This window comes from Phycodurus eques, chromosome 13 (genome assembly GCF_024500275.1).
Source record: "Phycodurus eques isolate BA_2022a chromosome 13, UOR_Pequ_1.1, whole genome shotgun sequence".
In the NCBI taxonomy this organism is placed as follows: Eukaryota; Metazoa; Chordata; class Actinopteri; order Syngnathiformes; family Syngnathidae; genus Phycodurus; species Phycodurus eques.
The window spans coordinates 11,792,685-11,814,059 of record NC_084537.1 but is presented as its reverse complement, the minus strand read 5'-3'; the positions used below and the strand labels follow the sequence as shown (position 1 = coordinate 11,814,059).

At 40.1% G+C, this 21,375-nt stretch overlaps 1 protein-coding gene across 1 annotated transcript; it reads left to right on the top strand.

The window, feature by feature from the left end:
* Positions 1-639: 639 nt before the first annotated feature.
* Positions 640-12,109, top strand: LOC133411130 (uncharacterized). The gene is made up of 6 exons (XM_061693050.1): positions 640-8,369; positions 8,896-8,965; positions 9,094-9,824; positions 9,902-11,180; positions 11,261-11,321; positions 11,803-12,109. Exons 1-6 carry the CDS (start codon positions 7,695-7,697, stop codon positions 11,834-11,836), a joined length of 2,850 nt encoding a protein of 949 aa, XP_061549034.1. The 5' UTR covers positions 640-7,694; the 3' UTR covers positions 11,837-12,109.
* The last annotated feature ends 9,266 nt before the right edge of the window (positions 12,110-21,375 follow it).

Genomic DNA, 21,375 nt, shown 5'->3' with positions numbered 1-21,375 from the left:
GGGCTGGCTGAGTGTTGCTAAAGGTTTAGCTACATGAACACACGTGAAGCTGTGGCTAATTACACACAAGTATGGCTCAGAGATTTTTTATACGGTTTAGCCACATTGGCTAAGATGTTTCATGACCCAGTGCTAACCCTGACAAAGGTAGAGATGACTGTTTTTGTGTGTGTGTGTGTGTGTGTGTGCGTGGGGTGGCGGGGGTGCACTAAATAAGGTGAAAAGTTTGGTGCTGGTCCAGTTTTAGACCAGACCTGAGTGCCACTGTAGTTGTACAACCATAGCCTGTAGCTAATCTTGTGGCAACTGAGTTGAAACATAAAGACCTGAACAAAAGGTGTGTATTTTTACCATTTTAAAGCCATCAAATGGACAGCTTTTTAGCGAGTAAATGCTCTCCATGTCTGTCATCCCCCATCCAGTGGAGCTGTGATTGATACCATGGGGGCAGTAGTGACATGACGTTTGAACCCACTTGCTACTCGTGTTGAGGAAGCAAAATATTTCTGTCAACATACATGTTGAGTCAACAAGTGCACAGAATCGCACACAGACAGCTGCACTTTAAACTGTATGATAAGAGCATATTACATCGTATCATTTCTTTTTCTTTTTTTTTTTTTTTTTTTTTTTTTTTTTTTAAAGCTGTCAAGCAGTTTGTTTTTTATACTTCTAGCTGTGCATTAAATTTGGGATCAACAGACATAGTGCTCGTCTTAGTTAAAGTGGTTACACATGCATCCCTTTACGTTTTTGTCTTCATATACTGTGTAAATATAATGTATGCATTCAAGTGTTTCTTGTGGGGTGGTCTGGTAGCTCAAAGCTACAAAATTGTTAGACATTTAACCTCATCATGTGACATTTCGGGGGAGGCCAAGCCCTTCTCAAGTCAGCTATTGATTCACTTAACATTTGAGTTAACCTTTAAGGTCCGTATAGAGGCCCGTCACCCTAGCAAATGGGATCACACCCACCCACCACATGACTGGATGTCTTAAGTTAGGCCAGCTCTCTCCCTGAGGCATCCACACATGTAATTCAATCTCAGGGTGTGAGCAGCGTTGCCTTAACCACATCAACATATGGAAAGTAGGTCTTTACTTAAAGTAATCATGAGGCGTCTGTGCATCCTTCTCACACGGCCGCCGTTTTCATTACGCCCCAATGGCCGTCACTTTTTAGACTTGTCGTGACCTGTGACCTTTGCAGAATGGATGGGCCTAAAAACCAAAACAGAAGCCTTTTGTGCAGGTCAAAGGGAAAACATCTGCTGAGCCCAGGACACAGACAGAAGAGGGGGATTAACTGTTAGGCTTTCAAAAATGTGTCTTTTAAGCCAACTCTGAGAAGAGTTTCATCACACCATTGGCACACATCTTTTTTTTCACCTATTGTTAATTCACAGCACTGCCTCTTGGTATTACATAAAAACGTATTAAAAAACAATTAAATACAAATGCGGGAGAATTTCTTTGAAATATGACTGTTGCTACTGATGCAGTGGTACTAGACTGAACTGGACAATCGCGAACAATTTCCGTAATGTCGTGTATAATGTGCACCCATGTATAATACGCACCACCAAAGCTGACCTCAAAATTCTGGAAAACCCTTCTACCTATGTATAATGTATTTTTACAATGCGTGAGTTTGCTTCTACCCATATGATCAAAACATGAAGTATCTGTATTTTGTTAGTTTTTTTTTTAAATAATTATTTTTTAACACTTTATTTGCGCACGTATCCTTTTTTTTAATTTACTTGATCTTATTTTGAAATTCACAGCCCTACTTTTATTTTGTAAATTAGAAAACACACAGCTGTGCTCATATGTTTGATTACCCAGGTAGAATTTGTAAGATGGCCACAATTCCTTAAAGAAAAAATGAAGGACCAGGGGAAACACACTTAATTTTATTTTAATGGGTTTCAAATTAAATGGTCAAGCATTTCAGAAAAGCATTATCATTAAATAAAATGTAACCATAAAGAAATGAATGATGGTTGTTGTTCAGTGAGTGATATTTAAAAAAAACAATATTCCACAAATTCTGCCAGGGTATGTAAACTTATGAGCACAACTGTACATATATGCAGTCATTCGTACCCCTGTCATATTGGAATGAAAGTACACTTTTTTTTTAATAACCACAAGGCGGCGGTGGCATTTTGGAATGAAAGTGTACAGATTTTTCATAACCAATAGATGGCGGCATACTTTTATAAAATGTAAAAGTTTTTTCCATTTGCCCCTATACCCATGTATAATGCGCACTATTGACTTTTGACAATTTTGGGGGGGATAAAATGCGCATTATACACGAGAAATTACAGTACGTTAGTGACTGACCATTGCACAACTACCGACAATCAGGAACTTATTGCAACAAACAAATTTGAACCCTCCCATTATTGAAAAACAGCATTTTGAAGCCCACCTTTTATTTTTTTTACTGAACCACAAACAACACGGCGCCGAAGAAAGGAGAGACTGTGGATAGAGCACCATATCACATATAGTATGATGATTAAGTGGCCATTTTGAGTCTTGTCTTGTCAAGATGGTGATCACACATCCTTTGCAAATTTCTCCAGGATGCACCTGAAACATTTGAGAGGCTGCCGAGGAAAAAAGAACAAATTTCCTCTGAAAAATATTGAAAATTGTTTCATCCATTCCAAGGTAAGAGTGTCAGCATCCTAAAACCTTTTAGCGAGGCACACACAGATTTGAGCATTTTCCCAACCCATAGATCAAAGTCAGGAAAGGCCCAACTGTTGGATGTCTGTAGATTAAGGGTATTCAACTCAAATTTAAAAAGGTCCAAATCAAGAAAAAGATCTCGAAGCAAAGGTCCAGAAGATCACCATGTCTATTTATGATCTATTTAATTAGCCTCGTTGTTGTATCTACAGCTGCTTGTACTAAATACAGCAGTCAAATCCAAAAAGCTTTTGGCATTTATTGTCAAGTAACACAAAACTAAACAAATATGTATAACTGCTTATATGTACAGTTGTGCTCACAGGTTTACATAGACTGGGAGAATTTGAGAAATAGTTACACAGTATATTCTTTTAAATATGACTGATGACCGAGCAAGGACCATTTCATTTTCTTTATGGTTACGTTTTGTTTAATGATTGTGCTTTTCTGAAATGCCCTAGAAAAAATACAAATTTAAAATTCAATTAAATGTTTCACCTGATCCTTCATATTTTATCTAAAGTGGTGCAATAAAGACGTCAATAAATACATACAATTAAACGTCTTTCACCTTCGTTTTCTTTAAAGAATGGTACACATATTACAAATTCTGCCCGGATAATCAAACGTATGAGCACAACTGTGCCAGTTAATGACCTCTGCTCAAAATGATTCTCCTGAGCGATTATCCTTTGGTGTCCGGTGTGTTAGAAGTAATTTTGTTTCTCTCACAGATCTGTTTCGGCGGGCAATCTTAAATGTTAAACATGTTCAATATTTTTTCCATCCATCCATTTTCTTCCGCTTATCCGGTGTTGGGTGTTGGGGACAACTGCTTAAGCATGGAAGCCCAGACTTCCCTCTCCCCAGCCGGTCGGATCCTGAGGCATTCCAAGGCCAGCCGGGAGGCATACAGTAGTCTCTCCAGCTTGTCCTGGGTCGTCCCTGGGGCCTCCTCCCGGTGGGACTTTCCCGGAACACCTCACCAGGGAGGGGACATCCTCACCAGATGTCCGAGCCAACTCATCTGGCTGGTCTTGGTGGAGAGTAGCAGTCGCTCTACTCTGTTTTCAAATGCTATCGTTTGTTGAGTTTTTAGTACACACTACTTATTTTGACCTTTTTTAATCTCGTACTTGATAAATACAAATAAAACAAACATAAATCACACAAACAAAAACTAAAACTAAGCCTTTAAAAAAATGAAAACTAACAAACTTAACCCGCTCTTATTGAAACGAACTATATATACAAAACAATAGTCAAAATGAAATAAAAACTAAACTACTGGATAAGGAAAAATGGAAAACTATTGAGAACCCTGCTTCAGGCGCTGCACCAGTCTGCCTGTAGTTATTAGGCTCCATTCTTCCTGTGAACTAAACCCCAAAATAGTAGAACCCCTCCGCTTTGGGTAGGATCTCATCCCCAACCCGGAGAAGGAACTCCACCCTTTTCCGACGAGAACCATGGCGTCAGATTTGGAGGTACTGATTTTCATCCCAACCACTTCACACTCGGCTGTGAATGCTCCAGCGAGAGCCAATAGACCCGCATCATCTGCAAAAAGCAAAGATGCAGGCCTAAGAATAAAGCCACCAAACTGGACCCCTTGGCTGCGCCTAGAAATTCTGTCCATAAAGGTTATGAACATCATTGGTGACAAAGGGTAGCCTTGGTGGAGTCCAACCTTCACTGGAAACAAACTGATTGTATGCTCAATATCTACAATCGCAAATCCTTACATGCGTGGTCAAGACAGAGTTTGGCCGAGCCACGTACTTCGTGATTCTGATATGAAACAGAACAACAGTCAATTTGGAAGCGACCTGAAGCTTCTGCTGTTGCCTGTCGCATATAGAGGAGCAACTCGTTGGATTAAGTGGTTGTACCACAATAAAATGACAAGGACAACCACAATGTACCAGATAAGATAAAAGCTAGCCGAGCTGCTTCGATTTCTTTTACCGCTGTTTTTAGAATTTTTCAGGAGTTTGGATGCCATGTGGCACCATGCTGCCTTTCACAGGTCAACCGATTTATGGTTTGGGGGAAGAGACTTGCGATTGTCAGTGGAGATATTATGTGTAGGGTGTGCTGTCCTGTGTTTGTCACCTCGAGTGCACCACACACTATAAAAACAATAAGCACAAACTTACCGATTTTCTCTCATTTGAAAAATCTTAAATGTTAACAATTCGTATGTGTGTACCCTGCTTTAGGCAATGTTGTCAGTAACACTTTGCACGATATGCTGACATCACAGAATCAAGATGGTTCGACTTCGCAAGATTTAGTTTCTAAAAATGTCGGTCACGTTGTCTTATTTTAAATGAATGATTTATGAATCTATTTTGAAGCAGCTTCGTGTTAATGAGCCAAAGTCAGCAGATGAAGAAAATGTTCACACTCTGTGCACATTAAGCTGTTTAACACTCTTTTGTTTATTTGTGGTGCCAACAGAGAGGCATGGGAAGTATTTATCACTTTCCCTGCACTCCTGCTCCCTCTCCCTATCTTGCACAGTACAGAGAGCTCTTTCTTCAGGCCAGTCACATGATGCAGCATGTGTCTGTGATATGAATAACCAGAGCTTTCAGAGCAAGTTAACAATTAGCCAGACCTAATGGAGGGAAACCATGTGATCCCAACATAGTGACACACGCAGCTTTGTTGTCATTGCTTTTAAAATGTATTATGGAGAGTGGTGCGAGTATAATAGCATTGCCGTTTGTGTAACAATCTATGAGAAAATGTAAATTTTTTTAATGATCTAGCCATGAAAATGATGGACCAAGATATAATACATTTTCATCATTAGCATATATTAGATTTATTGTTTTCTCTATCATTAATAGTCTCTCCCCCCAAAATTGCCCCACCCACACGGTTCTGTTTTATGTGGGCCTTGCATATGCTTTTGTCCAACTGTAATGGTCTGACTTCTCCACTGAGCGGCAGTGCGGTGATGACTGCATAGTTGTACTTGGCTGTCATTACCATTCTCTGGTGCACAGTTTGATTCAGAAGACTTAGTGGAAGAACAAACAAATCAATATAATGCACTTGAGCCCATCAGACAGTTCTGTCATAAATACGGCTACGTTAACAATATAATCGTAATATTTTGAATTACACAATATCTATTGAATTGAACAAAAAAAAAATTGCAGGCAGGAACACTGACTACATATTATCTAAGTATATAGACATATGACTACAGTATGTGTTTTGGCATCTTATCAGCATGAATTATTCCTGGTAAGTGCATTCCATTTATCGATATTGTATAACACTTGTCTAAAGGGTTTAATATTAGTGCAGTATCCCTTCAAACAAAGTACTGGGGGTCCTCGGTTTAAGGTTTGGTTCCTATGCTGGCAACGTAACCCAAATTTGTAAATTGGGATGTCTCATCACTAACACTAAGTCATACTTACTGTAAATACCTGTATTTGAATGAAAAATGTCTATGCCATAACCAAAAACTGAGGAAGATGTGTGTAGATATACTAAATTAATTAATCATTCATTCATCTTCCGGACCGCTTATCCTCACGAGGGTCGCGGCGTGCTGGAGCCTATCCCAGCTATCTTAGGGCAAGAGGCGGAGTACACCCTGAAATGGTCGCCAGCCAATCTCAGGGCACATTTAAACAAACAACCATTCGCACTCACATTCACACCTACGGGCAATTTAGATTCTTCAATCAACCTACCATGCATGTTTTCGGGATGTGGGAGGAAACTGGAGTACCCGGAGAAAACCCACACAGGCACGGGGAGAACATGAAAACTCCAAACAGTCGAGGCCGGATTTGAACCATGGTCCTCAGAACTGTGAGGCAGATGTGCTAACCAGTTGCTCAACGTGCCGCCCTAATTTAATTAATTACATATAATTATTAAGTAGTTACTGTCTACCTTGTATGACTTACAATAAACACTTCAATCCCACTCCCCCACTTGAAACCTAAAATTATTCTATTGGTTTCAATATTTAATAAGGACTCACCAATTAACTTGTGGTTTAAATAAATGTCTTGGTGTTGATTTATGGAAAGATACAATAACAAATAAACAGAAACCTGTTAATCTCTTATATACTGTAATATACACAGGGGAAGAACCACTGCAAGTCTTTCAAATTAATTGACACTGTATCAGCCAACCATCCATGAATAGATCTTAAAAAGGGAGGAATGTTGCAGTGCACATCTTCCGTCCTGGTGTTTTCACAGGAGAATAAAAAACAACCCACTTCAAATTCAATTTCTCCACAATGTTTATGTCTTGCATTTTCTCTAATATCCTGCGTTTGTTGGCGCCTTTCTATCTACAAACTAGGACATTAGAAATGTTTGGCCATCAACATCTCTATGACTTACTGCTTCCTGTCAAGATGAGGCCTGGTACATCAACAATGCCTGGCAGGAAAAAAAGTGGCGACTGCTACTGTCAAGCTCTTACTTCTCATTTTGAATCTGTGTGTGTGCACGCGTCCTGTGAGACAGAGGGCAGCTTACCCACGTCATCATGTTGGACTGAGACTCAATGCATCAAAGAGCCTCCCATAGAGAACAACATGAACCATTGTCCTCCCGGCGGCTGTGCACCGGAAAACACTGTTCATGATCCCATAAAAATGTTTTTGGCACATGGATGAGGGCATGTTTCGCACAGTGAGTTGGATGGCTTTATGAAGAGATAAGAATCCGAAGGTGTTTTCTGTGGAATGTCAACTTAGCACGATACAAATCTTTAGTCATTTGAAGCAAATACTGTATGATTCATTCAAATAAATCAAAAGCCCGAAGACATTGGTTTGTGATTTAAAAAAAAATAAATTAAACAACACGTTACCACAATGCATACTGTACATGCATGCATAGAGGCCACATGTGACATCCCAGAAAGATGGGCCACCCTGTGCAGGAGGTTGAGAGTGATGATGGGAGGGGTCTGAAAAACTAACTTCCCATCATGGGAAGTGTGTGGCCAAAGCAGTTTATAAATTCCTATCCATGTTTCCACCTCACCCACAATCTGATCGATTCTCATGTTTTCATCACCATACGAAGGAAACGTCTGGTCCACTTTTGTAGTGTTTGGGGCTTTGTCAGACAAACGGGCACCAGCCGTACAATATGTGGACGTAGCCTCCAAGCTGCCCTCATATGCCCTCATGTTATCTGGATTGCAGAGTGCTTAGGAGGAACTTGTGCTTCTTTCTCTCCGACCTTCTTTGGTCCACCAGCAGTGATGTATAGCAGCGGCTACTCCCAGGTGTCCAAAGCCAACCGGCAGGCCCAAAAGAAGATGCAGTATCGGTCAAAGGGCAAAAGCTGTGGCTACTACTTGAGGATCATCTTCTTCTTCTCCTCACTGATTCAGTCACTCATCATAGTGAGCCTGGTTCTCTTCTTGGTCTATGGCAAGACGCAGGACTCTGCTTCAACAACACGCATCCAGGACTTGGAGGAGAGCTTCAGTCGGCTCTCCATTGAGAACGTCGCCCTCAGGCAGCAGAGGAGGAACCTGACAACACTACTCAACGTCACCCTAACTGAGAAGACCCGCAACGACTGGGACCTGCTGAGAATTCGACGCTTGTCAAACATGTCTGCGATGTTTATTCAAGACCTGGACAAGAGACTGGTGAGGAACTAAAGAGCAAATGTTTTGACGTGAGCAAATTTCAGAAAAATTGGAATAAATATTAACAGAAAAATATTAATGTAACCGCTATATTTCTGTCATCTATATTCATGTAAAAATGTAGGCAAAAATATCCCTTTACAGAGTTAATATTCTTGGTTTTGTTGTCAGAGAGTTGTTGATTTAATAATAGGCATTGTAATATGGTTATTGTTTCCAGTGGTGTAGAAGTGCACTACAACATACCTAAATACCTACCTTTCTAATATTTTGTTCAGCTTTAGCTACCTAATCACCGTAAACCACAATACAGAAAATTTGATTTACAATACACAATCAAAATATAGACTTTTTTTGTATTATTTGTATTGTTACATATTCTAAACAGGAAGTTTAATTCTAGTAAACCACAATTATATTTTCCCAGTCAAGAATGTCATAGGCAGACAGCTAATGGTAACTCAATGTCAATTATTTTTTATGTTTTATTCATTTATTTATGTTTTGTTTACCATAACATGAACAGCAACAGACAAATATTGAACTGATGATGTGCAGGAACCAGGCGCGTTTTCCTCAAAACTGCCTACAACCTCGTAAGTAGAAATTTGTTTAGTGGAAACCAAAAATCACTTTATAAATACGTAACGTGCATCTTTGTTTAATTTAACTTCTGATGTACTCTATGAAGTTTGCTAAAATGTGTCTTCCTCTTTATTTAAAGAACTGCGAACAGTGCCTCCGATTGGAGGTTGTAACTGTGGGCTGCAGATGGAGCGGGTGACTGCTAGACTTGAACTTGTGGAATCCAACTTTACGCAAACAACACAGAAGATGAGAATGGAAATGGACCAGATTACCAAAGACAGGGACAACTTTAATCTGGAAGCCATCCGTCTAAGAAGAGACAAGGCCGTTCATCTAAAGGAGATTGAGTTTTGCAGACAAAGATGCAAAGAAGACTTTGTTCAGTCCTTGAGTGGTGTCTCCAATGTCTCAAGAGCTTTTCTACTGAAGATTGAATCCCTCTTCCCGGCCCACATTGCCTTCCAGCTCACCTGTGAGAAACAGAGAGATCACTTGGAGCAGATCCGCACCAACTGCACCAGTTTGTCTCGAGAGGTGGAGGACAGGTTCCAGAGCTACCTGAATAATGTAGGTGATCAGATGTCTGAGATCCAGTCTCAGAACAGCCGCTTGAAGGCTGAGAACCTGCGACGGTCTGATGACTACCGTGTATGCAGTCAAAACCGCTCGGGTCTGATCATAGAGCACAGACAAACCCTAGAGAAGCTTCAGCTGAAACATGACAAGGACTATGAGAGGCTTCTTTTGGAGAAAAACAGGCTCAGCGGAGATATTGAAGTCCTGGAAAACAGCGTCAATTACAAAAATAAAGAAGTACAACACCTCACAGAGCAACTCAGACAGCTCAACATTTCCTGCATGGCTAAGGTATATTTGTGTGTGTGTCTATGTGTGTAACATTTGTTGGTTTTTCCATATGTTACATTACTTTCATTTTATTTCAGACTGGATTTGGTGGCTTACCAGGACCTGGCATGGGACAGTTTGGGAGGGGAGGTTCTGATGGTTTTAGCTCAAACTTCAATTCACCCGTGTTAGGATCTGGCAAACCAGGATTAACTGGGTTGGGATCATCAACGTTTGGGTCAACTATGTTAAATCCAAGTCTTGGTTCAACTGGCTCAGGATTAAATAGGTTTGGATCAACTGGGTTGGGCTCCTCAAGTGTCAGTTCAACTGGTTTAGGATTAAACAAACAGGGTTCAACTGGGTTGGGCTCCTCAAGTGTCAGTTCAACTGGGTCAGGATTAAACAAACTAGGATCAATGGGGGTGGGCTCTTCGAGTTTTGGTTCAACTGGGCCAGGATTAAACAAACTAGGCTCAACAAGGTTAGGTTCCTCTGGTCTTGGCTCAGCTGGGTCAGGAATAAATAAACCAGGCTCAACGGGTTTAGGTTCCTCTGGTCTTGGCTCAGCTGGGTCAGGAATAAATAAACCAGGCTCAACGGGTTTAGGTTCCTCTGGTCTTGGCTCAGCTGGGTCAGGAATAAATAAACCAGGCTCAACGGGTTTAGGTTCCTCTGGTCTTGGCTCAGCTGGGTCAGGAATAAATAAACCAGGCTCAACAGGTTTAGGTTCCTCTGGTCTTGGCTCAGCTGGGTCAGGAATAAATAAACCAGGCTCAACAGGTTTAGGTTCCTCTGGTCTTGGCTCAACTGGGCCTGGATTAAACAAACCAGGCTCAACAGTGTTAGGTTCCTCTGGTCTTGGCACAGCTGGGTCAGGAATAAATAAACCAGGCTCAACAGGTTTAGGTTCCTCTGGTCTTGGCTCAGCTGGGTCAGGAATAAACAAATTAGGTTCAACTGGGTTAGGCTCCTCAAGTCTCGGCTCAAATAGGTCAGGAATAAATAAATTGGGTTCAAATGAGTTAGGCACCTCAAGTCTTGGCTCAACTGGGACAGGATTAACCAAACCAGGGTCAACGGGATTGGGCTCTTCGAGCCTTGGGTCAACTGGGTCAGGATTAAATAAATTAGGATCAAGTGGTTTGGGCACTTCGAGTCATGGCTCAACTGGATCAAATAATAAACCAACATCAAGTCTTAAAAGCTCTGGTCTTGGGTCAAGTGGGTCATCTAGTTCTGTATTTTCCTGGTTGGGGCTTGCGTCAAGCAACAGTAACACGGGACAAAGTAAGCCAGGAAGTGGAACAGGAAGAGGAACATCAAGTGGATCTTCACTTGGAACAGGACGGACCGGTGGTCTGGGAGGTGGATCACGTAAGAAAAAATGCTGCATTGCTTACAATGTTGTGTCAGTGCATATTGACTGATGAATGTATTTTTTTCTGTGTAAACAGTCAGCATTGCTCAGCACCTTGAAGATCTGCAACGTATCATCAACCCCTCTTACTCCTATGAGTGAGTATGAAGTACTAAAGCTGTCGCTTGTAGTTGAGCTCTTGAGTGTTTTAGTGTACTTGAGATATACAGTATTCAGACATAGAAAAAAGGCACCAAAACTATAGATAAGAAGTGTATTCGGAAAGATCTAATCTCATTACTCCTGCTGCGATAATAATTTGTTTTATAACTTTTATATTTCACAGCCAATGCAATAAGTGGATATAAAAATAATCTACACCCCCTGTTTGAATGTCAGGTTTTTGTGATATAAAAATATGAGACCAAGTCAAATAATTAAAAATCTTTTTCCACCATGAATGTGGCCTATAACCTGTACAACAATCAATTTAAATTAAAAAAAAAAATCTTTTTTTGTTGCTTAAAATATCTCATATTTCTTTCAAGTGTCGCGATAGATCTGTTTAATCATTAAACTTGAATGTATTTACATCACACAACAATAACCTGCATCCAATTACTCACTGTGTCTTTTCAGAGAGAGACAAGAGCTGTCCAGAATGTTGGGTTAGTCCATCGTAAGGAAAACTGAAAACTGAGAGGGATTTATCAATCCCAGCTCATAAAGTTCCCCATGGCTTTCTTTATATGTGCTTTATCATATGCTCTCTTCAAGATGTTGAATACTAAAATATGCACATTCAAAAGAATATACAAACTTAAGCACTTTTTTATACAGGATTTGAAATCTGTATTTTAATCACATGTATCTCTAAGTGTGTACAATTGTGAGAACAAGCCCATGTGGTATTTTTAAACTTGAAAATACAGAAGTCTTTGTTCAATTGTGTCTGTCTCTTTTTAATAAACAAATGTACTTGAGATATTGGTCCATTCCCACCCGGAAGTAACTGTTTGTCCCTGTGTGCCTCGTCTATTGTGTCCGTAATGATCTCCAAACAACACTTTACTTGCCCCCCAGTTGAAGACCAGATTTACTGGCACCGTGATGAAATCCATCCAGCATGTTTACATTCACCTGTCAGCAGATGGGAGTAACCGCCACTAATATTAATGAAAACAAGACCCTGTACTTGACTGTAAAAAGAACATGGAAATCCATTAGATAAACAAAATCCAAATATATCAAGCAAATGGTCACAGGGTTGGCTATATTTTAATCAAATTAGTGTCATGACCTTTCATAATAAAACGTATCCCAACTGTTGCTGAAAAAAATGACTTTATTATTTGCATTTAACATTCAAATATGACTTAGGCAACTATGCTATTAGGCTAATTATATATATATATATGTATATATTTGCAGATTATCATGACCTTGATGGTTGAGAATCTACACGTACAAAGAAAAAAAAATTTCAGCAAGCACAATCAGAATCATCTCAGAATCAATGCTATTTTTTAATGATATTTTGACAGTATGTGGAAAATAACTGAGGCGATTATGCTACTGGGGCTAACGATATATACAACTGCGCTTACATGTAATTATTTTTATTTTATTTTTTAATTTTTTTCTTACCAATAAATCATCTATCACTTTCCAATCAGAAGTCTTGGAAAATACTGAATAGTAAATATTGTACAAATTGTTAAGAAGAGATTGGTGAAAAGAAATTGGCGGTAATCCTCTGTGTGGGGGTGGGGGGTGGGGGGATGCTATTTGGGTACAGATTTTCTGCCAAAATGTAAAGAACAAATCTATAACAAGGAACATGAAACTCCACTATTTAAAATCCAAATTAGTCATCCAGGTCATGGTAATGTGCAAAGATTGAATAGACACAACTGGACTCTTCTTATTTGCTGATTTTTTTTTTTCTTCTTGTTTTCCGAAACATTTAGAAATGACTCTGGCAATTATGCTAATAGGCTAACCATGACCATCAAATGAGTACCATGACCTTTCATGAATAAAATATTGTATCACTACTGTTGCTTGAGAATCATCACATTTGCAGCACATAATGACACAGTCAAATGAAATTAATGATCTGCATTCACTTCGATTTCCACAGACAAGCAAAACATCACTATAGGAACCCATAAACATCCTGTCCGTTCTACTGTGAGAGGATGTTTGGAGCCTTCTGTAAATCCCAGTGTGTATTGTCTTGTATTGTGGTGCCAATTAATGCTTGGATGCGACTGAATGAAGAGCTCTCGTCGAAAGGATTTCCTTTGTATAATATCAAGTAATTTTCCACATATAGACTGTAGCGAGCCAAGTCCGGGGGCCACCTGTCATGATATTAAAAGTCGTGGCTACTTTAGGGAATTAGTTTATTTCACTAACCAAGACAGTCTGACTGAAAATCATGTTTGCGCACTAGTCTGTGCAAACATGATTCAGTCTTATCTCAAAACGTTTTCCTGCATTGCCAGCTCATCTCAGTAGTCATTCCTCTTCCTCAATAACACATTGACTAATGTTATGGAAGGACTTTAACTCAATGGCCTTATTTTGTTGGGGGGGGGGAGACGTTATATTGGATAATTATCAAGGTTTTCCTGTAACCAACAAACATGTTTCCTCATAATGTGGGGTTGAAATACAGCTTTCACGCAATGTGCCATTTGTTCCCCTGTGGCTTGACACCTGCAGTCCGGAAGGCTTTAAAATAGCAACATTAACTGTTTAAGTGTTATCAGTTTAACGTTTATGTACAGTAAATTAAAGACTTCTTCACTTGCTTAATGGCAAGAAAATACACAGGAAACTCAGAGAAATGCAGTGGTTTATGACAAGTTTAAGTCATTCCGTGACCACGCTCATAACTCAAATGAATTTCCCCAATGAAATGAATGGAAACGCCATTGATCTGTTGCAGCCTCCCCCCCCCCAAAACTACAGCAATAAAATGTGTAATATGTTTTTTAATAAGGAAAATAGCACTCTATAATCCATCCATTTTCTGAACTGCTTATCCTCACTAGGGTCACGGGTGTGCTGGCGCCTACCTCAGGTGACTTCGGGCAAGTGGCGGGGTACACCCTGGACTGGTCACCAGGCAATCACGGCACATATAGACAAACAACCATTCATACAAACATTCACACCTGCAGACAATTTAGAGTCTTCAATCACAACCTACCATGCATATTTTTGGAATGTGGGAGGAAACCGGAGTACCCGAAAAAAAAAACCACAGCCACGGGGAGAACATGCAAACTTCACAGAGGGAGGCCAGACCTCAAAACTGTGAGCCAGATGTGCTAACCAGTTGTTCACTGTGCCACCCACAATCTATAATACTATACTTTATTTAAAAAAAAAAAAAAACTTTCACACAAAATATTTAACAAAGAAAATTATGTGTATTCAAAACAATATAGCTTTGCCTTAAGAAAGTCTGCTTGGCTTAATGCTATCAAACAATGCAAAATGTCACTGACGGGTAACGGTTGGCATTGATATTTGTGATTTTAGTGCTTTTATGTGTTATAGAAATAAATTTGCTTTGCTTTAACAGCAACGCGTATTTGAACACGGTGGAGCAGCACATGTAGACAGGTAATATAACAATACTCACAAGCATGTATTCTTTATCCTCTCTTTTTCATCAAGGGACTAGTCAAAGCATGTAATCTAAGGCCTGGTACACATAAAGGTTTTTCACACGTCATCTCACAAAACCAAAGAAGAAACACTTCCAGATACGCGCCAATGTTTCCTGAGTGTTGCAGAGACCCTTGTAAAATGGCGATGTTCTCAAAAGAACGACTGCTTTGGGAAATACTTCTTGCCACCTGGGGAACAAAACACATATGTTTTCTACATAAAACGACATCGGGTAAGACATTTTTGTTTTCATTTTTGGTCTCTTCCGTTTTCGTCAGTCTTGGGTGCTTCTTTAATTGGCTACATTGTTTCACGTCACCATTGTCTGCGTCATGACCCGGGAGAAGTCGGCGTTCCCCACACACATGAAGCGCTTTGGTCGTAAATATTGAACACGTTCATAATTTAAGCTCGTCAGCCCCGACCTGTTTCGGACCCTAAAATTGGGACGAATCCACTCTTGACACACATCAGACCTAAGGACGATCTTTTAGGATAATACGTGCCTTAGCTCAAAAAATATTGCGAAAGGGGTCGAAGGGACGTAAATATTTCAAAACTTTGTCTGACTCGTCTCCGGCTGTGACAAAGGGATGTCGCCCCTCAGCAGTGACACATGGCATGATGAACATTGAGTGGTCCATTGTGTCGCAGCCTGGCTGACCACCTCCCAGGGCCTCCTGGTACAGGAAAGGGAATGGATGCTAATGATTACAACGTCCTTCCTCACCTGGGGTTGTACGACTCTGACCTCTTTTGTCTGTGCTTGGTAATGGTCTCCTTTACTGCGACTTCTAATTGCATTTCCTCTTTGCTTGCACTGTCTCTCGGTCTCATGGCCTAGCCTGGTAAAGCCATTGAGCTGGGAAGGGAAATATAAACCCCGAGCAGTGGGCTTCCTCTTATGTCACTGTCACTGACCTTGACCTTTTTAATCTTTCAAGTTTCACAGGGTTTTTCACTTTACACTCTTTTCAATGGTGTGTCAAATTTAGAAGACATTTATTTTCATTTTACAGGGACTTAAAGACAGTATCTGTATGCCTCTGTTTCATTTAGACCAGTCAGGATACATGCTGTGTGGTGTTTGCACTCAATGTTGTGCGGGCAACGTTGTTTCTTGAGCGCTGGAAGAAGCAAGAAGTCGAGCTGGCGTACAGGTGGGGCATCATTGGCACCCCTGCAGTTATTGATTTTTTTTTTAAACCACCAATCATTGAAATGTGGCGAGTAGAACACGTTGAGTCAGAGTGCTCTCAGTACCTATGCTCCTTGAAGGAAGCATGACCTAGACAGGTTTGAGGCAAATGTAAATTATGAATCCTAACTGAAAAAAAATCTGAAAAAATAAAAACCTTTAAATCTAAATTATTTATCAAAAGCAAGGCTAAATTAGTTCGGAAGTCAGGTGACTTGTCCTTTAACCTTTACTGGGGCTATGTAACATTTGTTGCATTAATTTAGCCATTTTGTTTCTTACATTGGTTAATTAAAATGTTTCTTCATATTTATTGATTTATCTCATTGAATCATTGGTTCATTGTAAATCCATCCATCCATTTTATCCATCCATCCTTATGCTCACTAGCGTCGCGGGTGTGCTGGCGCCTATCTTAGCTGACTGGGCGAGAGGCGGGGTACAAGCTGAACAGGTCACCAGCCAATCACAGGGCGCATACGGACAAACAACCATTCGCAGTCACATTCACACCTACGGGCAATTTAGAGTCTTCAACCTACCATGCATGTTTTTGGGATGTCGGAGGAAACCGGAGTACCCTGAGAAAGCCCACGCAGGAGAAGAACATGCTCGCTCAGCACAGCCGTGGCCAGATTTGAACTCCGGTCCTCAGAACTGGCAGGCAGATGTGCTAACCAGTCTGTCACTTTGCCGCTGGTTTGTTGTAAATAGTAAATAAAATACCCCAAAAATATGAACAAAATGAAAATATACTATTTCTGTTTTATTTTTTTCTATTGCATTAAATCATTGGTTGATATTATCAATGAATAATGAGAGTCAACTTTTATGTTTTATGTTCAAATTAGCCTATTAAGACCTATTTTACATACACATTTGAATTTTATTTTATTATGATGACCGAGAGGTGTTCATTTTAAAAATCAAATGTGATCCTTGAGCATAAAAGTTTGCCCGCAACTGACATATTTAATTTCAAGCAATCCATTTGGTCTTCGGTTAGAATTTTTAAAAATTATTATTATTAGACTTTCGTGTTCACTGCTATACTTTAGCATCTTTAGCACCCCCAGTGCTTGTTGTGAGGAACTAATAGAACAGTACAGTATGTCACTTGGCCACACGAACGAGGCTCAAATGAAAGACTACATTCCCACAAAGACCAACAAAAAGGAACACACCCACCGAAGCATAAATAAGGAGACTCCACAGTCCAAACCGAGAATTTTAGAACTGAAGAAGCCTTTTGGATTAAAGGTGAAACGTCTTGTACAAGTCGTTTGAAACGGACAAAAGTCCAGTTATCTTCAACCTTTGCGGATTACTGTGACCTGGATGACTAACAATGTACACATACAGTATTACCAACAAAGAGTTAGATCTGACGTCTTTTGAACCTTTAAAACGCACACCGACATGACAGGATTATGCATTTCGATGAGTGTCGAAAGACCAATTACATGATTAGCTTGCTACTAGCTTCGTAGCTAATGAAATGCAATAGGTTAGCGATACGGCATACTTACTGTTCATGTATAATGGCAGTTTTGCATGAGGTTCTCTAGAGCAGTAATTGTCAACCAGTGTGCCGTGAGCGTTCTTCAGGTGAGCCGTGGGAAATAATTTTTCGAGCAATTATGTAAAATTTTATAATTTACAAGAAATAATGTATCTTTGTTCATCTATTCATGCCAGTGAGGCATCGTGACAGACAGAACAAATCAATGCTCTTCTATTAGATGGACGTACAGGTAGGCACATTTTGTTGGTGCGCTGTGAGATTTTTCCATTGTAAAAGATGTGCCTTGGCGCCATAAAGGTTGGAAATCACTGCTCTAGAGCATGAGGCTCTTAAACTCGAGCCCCATGTTGGCTGTGGTGTTTTTTGTGTACTATTCATCTTTTGAAAGAAACCTATTTCCCCCTCACACTTTATTCACTTCCTATTTATTTCAAAAAATATCATGTATTCCTCTATCAAGTTTTTGCCCATCCATTCATAGTCATGTCAATTTTAAATCATACTTGGGTATGATTTTAGAATGTAGTGAGTGGTGCCAAACACATCTATTTAATATGTTGTCTTGGAAACATTCAGTTCCAAATGAAATAACGTGGAAAATGCATATGGATCATGTTGGACTCATGTTGCACATTTGAACAAAAATGGTTTGAAAATAAAAATACAAATAAAAAGTCAATGAGAAGTGAATTGAAGAATTACTTGCTTACTTGTAGCTCATGGGAAGTGCGATATATATGTGCACGTTGCACACATACAATGGCCCGGCTAGCAGAGTTGTTAGAGCATGAAATTCTTAATCTCAGTGTCATGTGTTTGAGACCTACGTTGGGCAGAAATGTTTGTGGACTCAACACTAACTGATGTTTTAAGTGTACTTTTCATCATTAACAATAAGCTTATTTTCCTTTCATACTTTATTGATTTCCTATTTATTTTAATAAATATAATGTATTCCCCCAAGTTTTCGCACATCCATTCATAGTCATGTCAATTTTAAATCATACTCGAGTATGATTTAAAATGACACCATTTCATACAATAATCCTCCTCCCACCCCCATTTTGGACTCATGTTGCGCATTACAACAAAAATGGTTTGTAATCAAAAAAGGAAAATAAAAATCAAGGTGGCTGTATGAGAAAGTTTATTGAAGAATTACTTGAATACTAATGTATGTAATTTATTGCAAAAATGTAGAAAATAAAGCCCAGCCGTAACCTATGCTGTGGATAAAACATGCCTTCTCAACATTGTAAAAGATTTACAATCAACCTTTTCATTTCAGTGCTAGTCGTTTCATCAGTTATGCTTAGATCAGATCTAGCGCCTGGATCAGACTACAAGACAAATTTGGTCTTTCACGATTGCACTTACGTCAGACTACTGCCATCAAATCTTGCCGTATCAGTGGCAACACTACACGAAACGTTTTTGGGCTCTGGATTGCATGAGGTATGCTTACGTACTTTTAATACGATACGGCTCGCAAGCAGGCAACAAAACGTTATGTAGCCTAGCAAGTTTGTATGTAAACATGCCCGCATTCTCTCGAATCATGCTCTAAAGCGTCAGTAAACATTGGCTTGTGCGTGTGAATAAATGTTGACAATGGCGACTAAGTATGTTGACAACGGCAAGCACTGGAGGCGATGCACCGGTCACAATACACAGTCCTATTGGTTGACGTCAAGGTGCGCTGTCGGAGAGTTGTCGTTGATATGTCACACTGCACGGAAGATATCCCAAGAAATCGAAACATGCAAGACTTCATTTTGACATCGTAGGGCCAAGTCGTTGGTTGTGGATTATGTCACACTACAAGAAGTTTTGTAGTTCCCAACTAAATATGTCGGGCCCGATCTGCGACATCGCCCGCGATAGCTAATCGGGCCAATATCGGGGCTAAAATCCTGTAGTCTGGTCTTGGCATAACATGTTGGATTTCATTATCATTATATTATTATTATCATTCTCCAGTTATGGTGCTACATACCCTGTTAACATTTTTGCTACTTTCAAATGTGCATCATCTTGAATAAGATGACAGATTAACTCGGTTTGCCATTTTACAAATCACCTGAATAATGATGACGATTGATTGTTGTTGCTAGTGGCCTCACCGCTAGCAGTGGCTAACTGCTAATGCTACTTGCGCTGGTAACAGAGAGTGACAGGCTGTGCTCACTGTAATTGCATTCTTTTTTTATTTCCACATAATCACTAGGGTGGTACTTCTTCAAATGAATAAACACAGTGTTGTCTGTATTTTAGGGCGGCAACATACCGTACACTTCGGCTAGTAATAATAGCATTGCTCCACGTCGCTTCAGAGACGCCGCCATGCAACTGGCATCGCCTTCGTCGCCGGGGCGAGGAGGGACCGCCACGGATTCAGCAGGCTCAGAGGACGACTAAGTCGCCATCCTGATCTCGCTACTGGGCGAGCCAGCCGTGGAGGTGCGGCTTCTGTCTACTCCCGGTACTTGTAAACGGAAGTGGCGCAAGAAAAGGACGTCTCCGGTTGACTGTTGTCATGCGCATCATGTTGAATCGAGGAAATACGCACACAGCTGATAATCGAAATCAGCGTTCTTAGGAATCCCACACATGTTCCTGGCAGGACAAGCCCTGCTATTACTGGCTCCAGGACACACACTGCTGCATTGTGATTGGCGTCTGTATGTTTTTGTACGTGGGTACAGAAATTCATTTAATTCGCTCTGAGATTCACTCGCACAACAAATAATTTCATCGCATTTGGTGCTTGGCGAGTGTTCATTTCAGACCCTGCCTGAGAGTATTGTTATATTATTTGTCTACGTGTGTTACTCCGCCGTTTATGTTCAAATGCTTAAATGGTTATAACACAGCGACACTAATGCTATTCGTTAGCCTGTCCATGGTGTTTTGCATCGTTTGTTTGCATTAAGCTAAGCGGGCTTTATTAAGGCAAACTCAGTGTGGGTGTTTTAAACACAAAATGTGTCATTCGCTTTGTTTATTTTAACAGCAAACTTCATCTGGGAGTGGCATTAAACAGCTTGAAGCCTTTTTTTGGAAGCATTGTTCACTATCTGCAAACTACTGCTTGTTGTAAAGTGAGTTGAGTTGAGTGGAGTTCACTGCGACCACTCGTATCTCAAATTTTTGCTCACAAGTCAAAGTAGCAACGTGACAATCGACCGCCATCTTTGTGTAATTTTCTATAAAACATGGAATGAGTACTTCAAACACTTTTAAAATCCTCCATAACAAATACATTGAGGAGAAAACAAATGATTAATTAAGTACAAGCTCCATTCTACTGCCCACACTGCTCTTCACACAAATAGGGGTCGGTCTGCGCTTTTTAAGTCGGGCTTTAATCAAGTAACGCCATTCGAAACGTCACAGTAATTTTGACACATGGACTTGGAGAACCCATGGGAATTTTGGCCTCTACAAGCTTATTGGTGGATATTTTTCACTGAAACCTGTCAGCCAATCGGAGAAGGGGTTCCCAGAGTAGCAGACGAAACGAAAAGGTTGAGGAGATATGGTGAAAAATCATGAAGTTATATTGTAATTTGAGGGTGTTTTATGACCGGATTTTCAATTGCTTTACCACACAAAAACATTCCCCAGAAAGGCCATTTTTTTTCCAACTCAAAAAACTTAATTTCTCTGGAAGCCATCCTCCAGTTTTCAAAATTCTTGTTGCGTTGTACTCAAGTATAAGTGGCCATTCAAACCAGACTCAGTATTTTGACAGACTGTCATTTTGGGGTAATCTTGTCCTGTTGCTATAGACTCAAAGCAA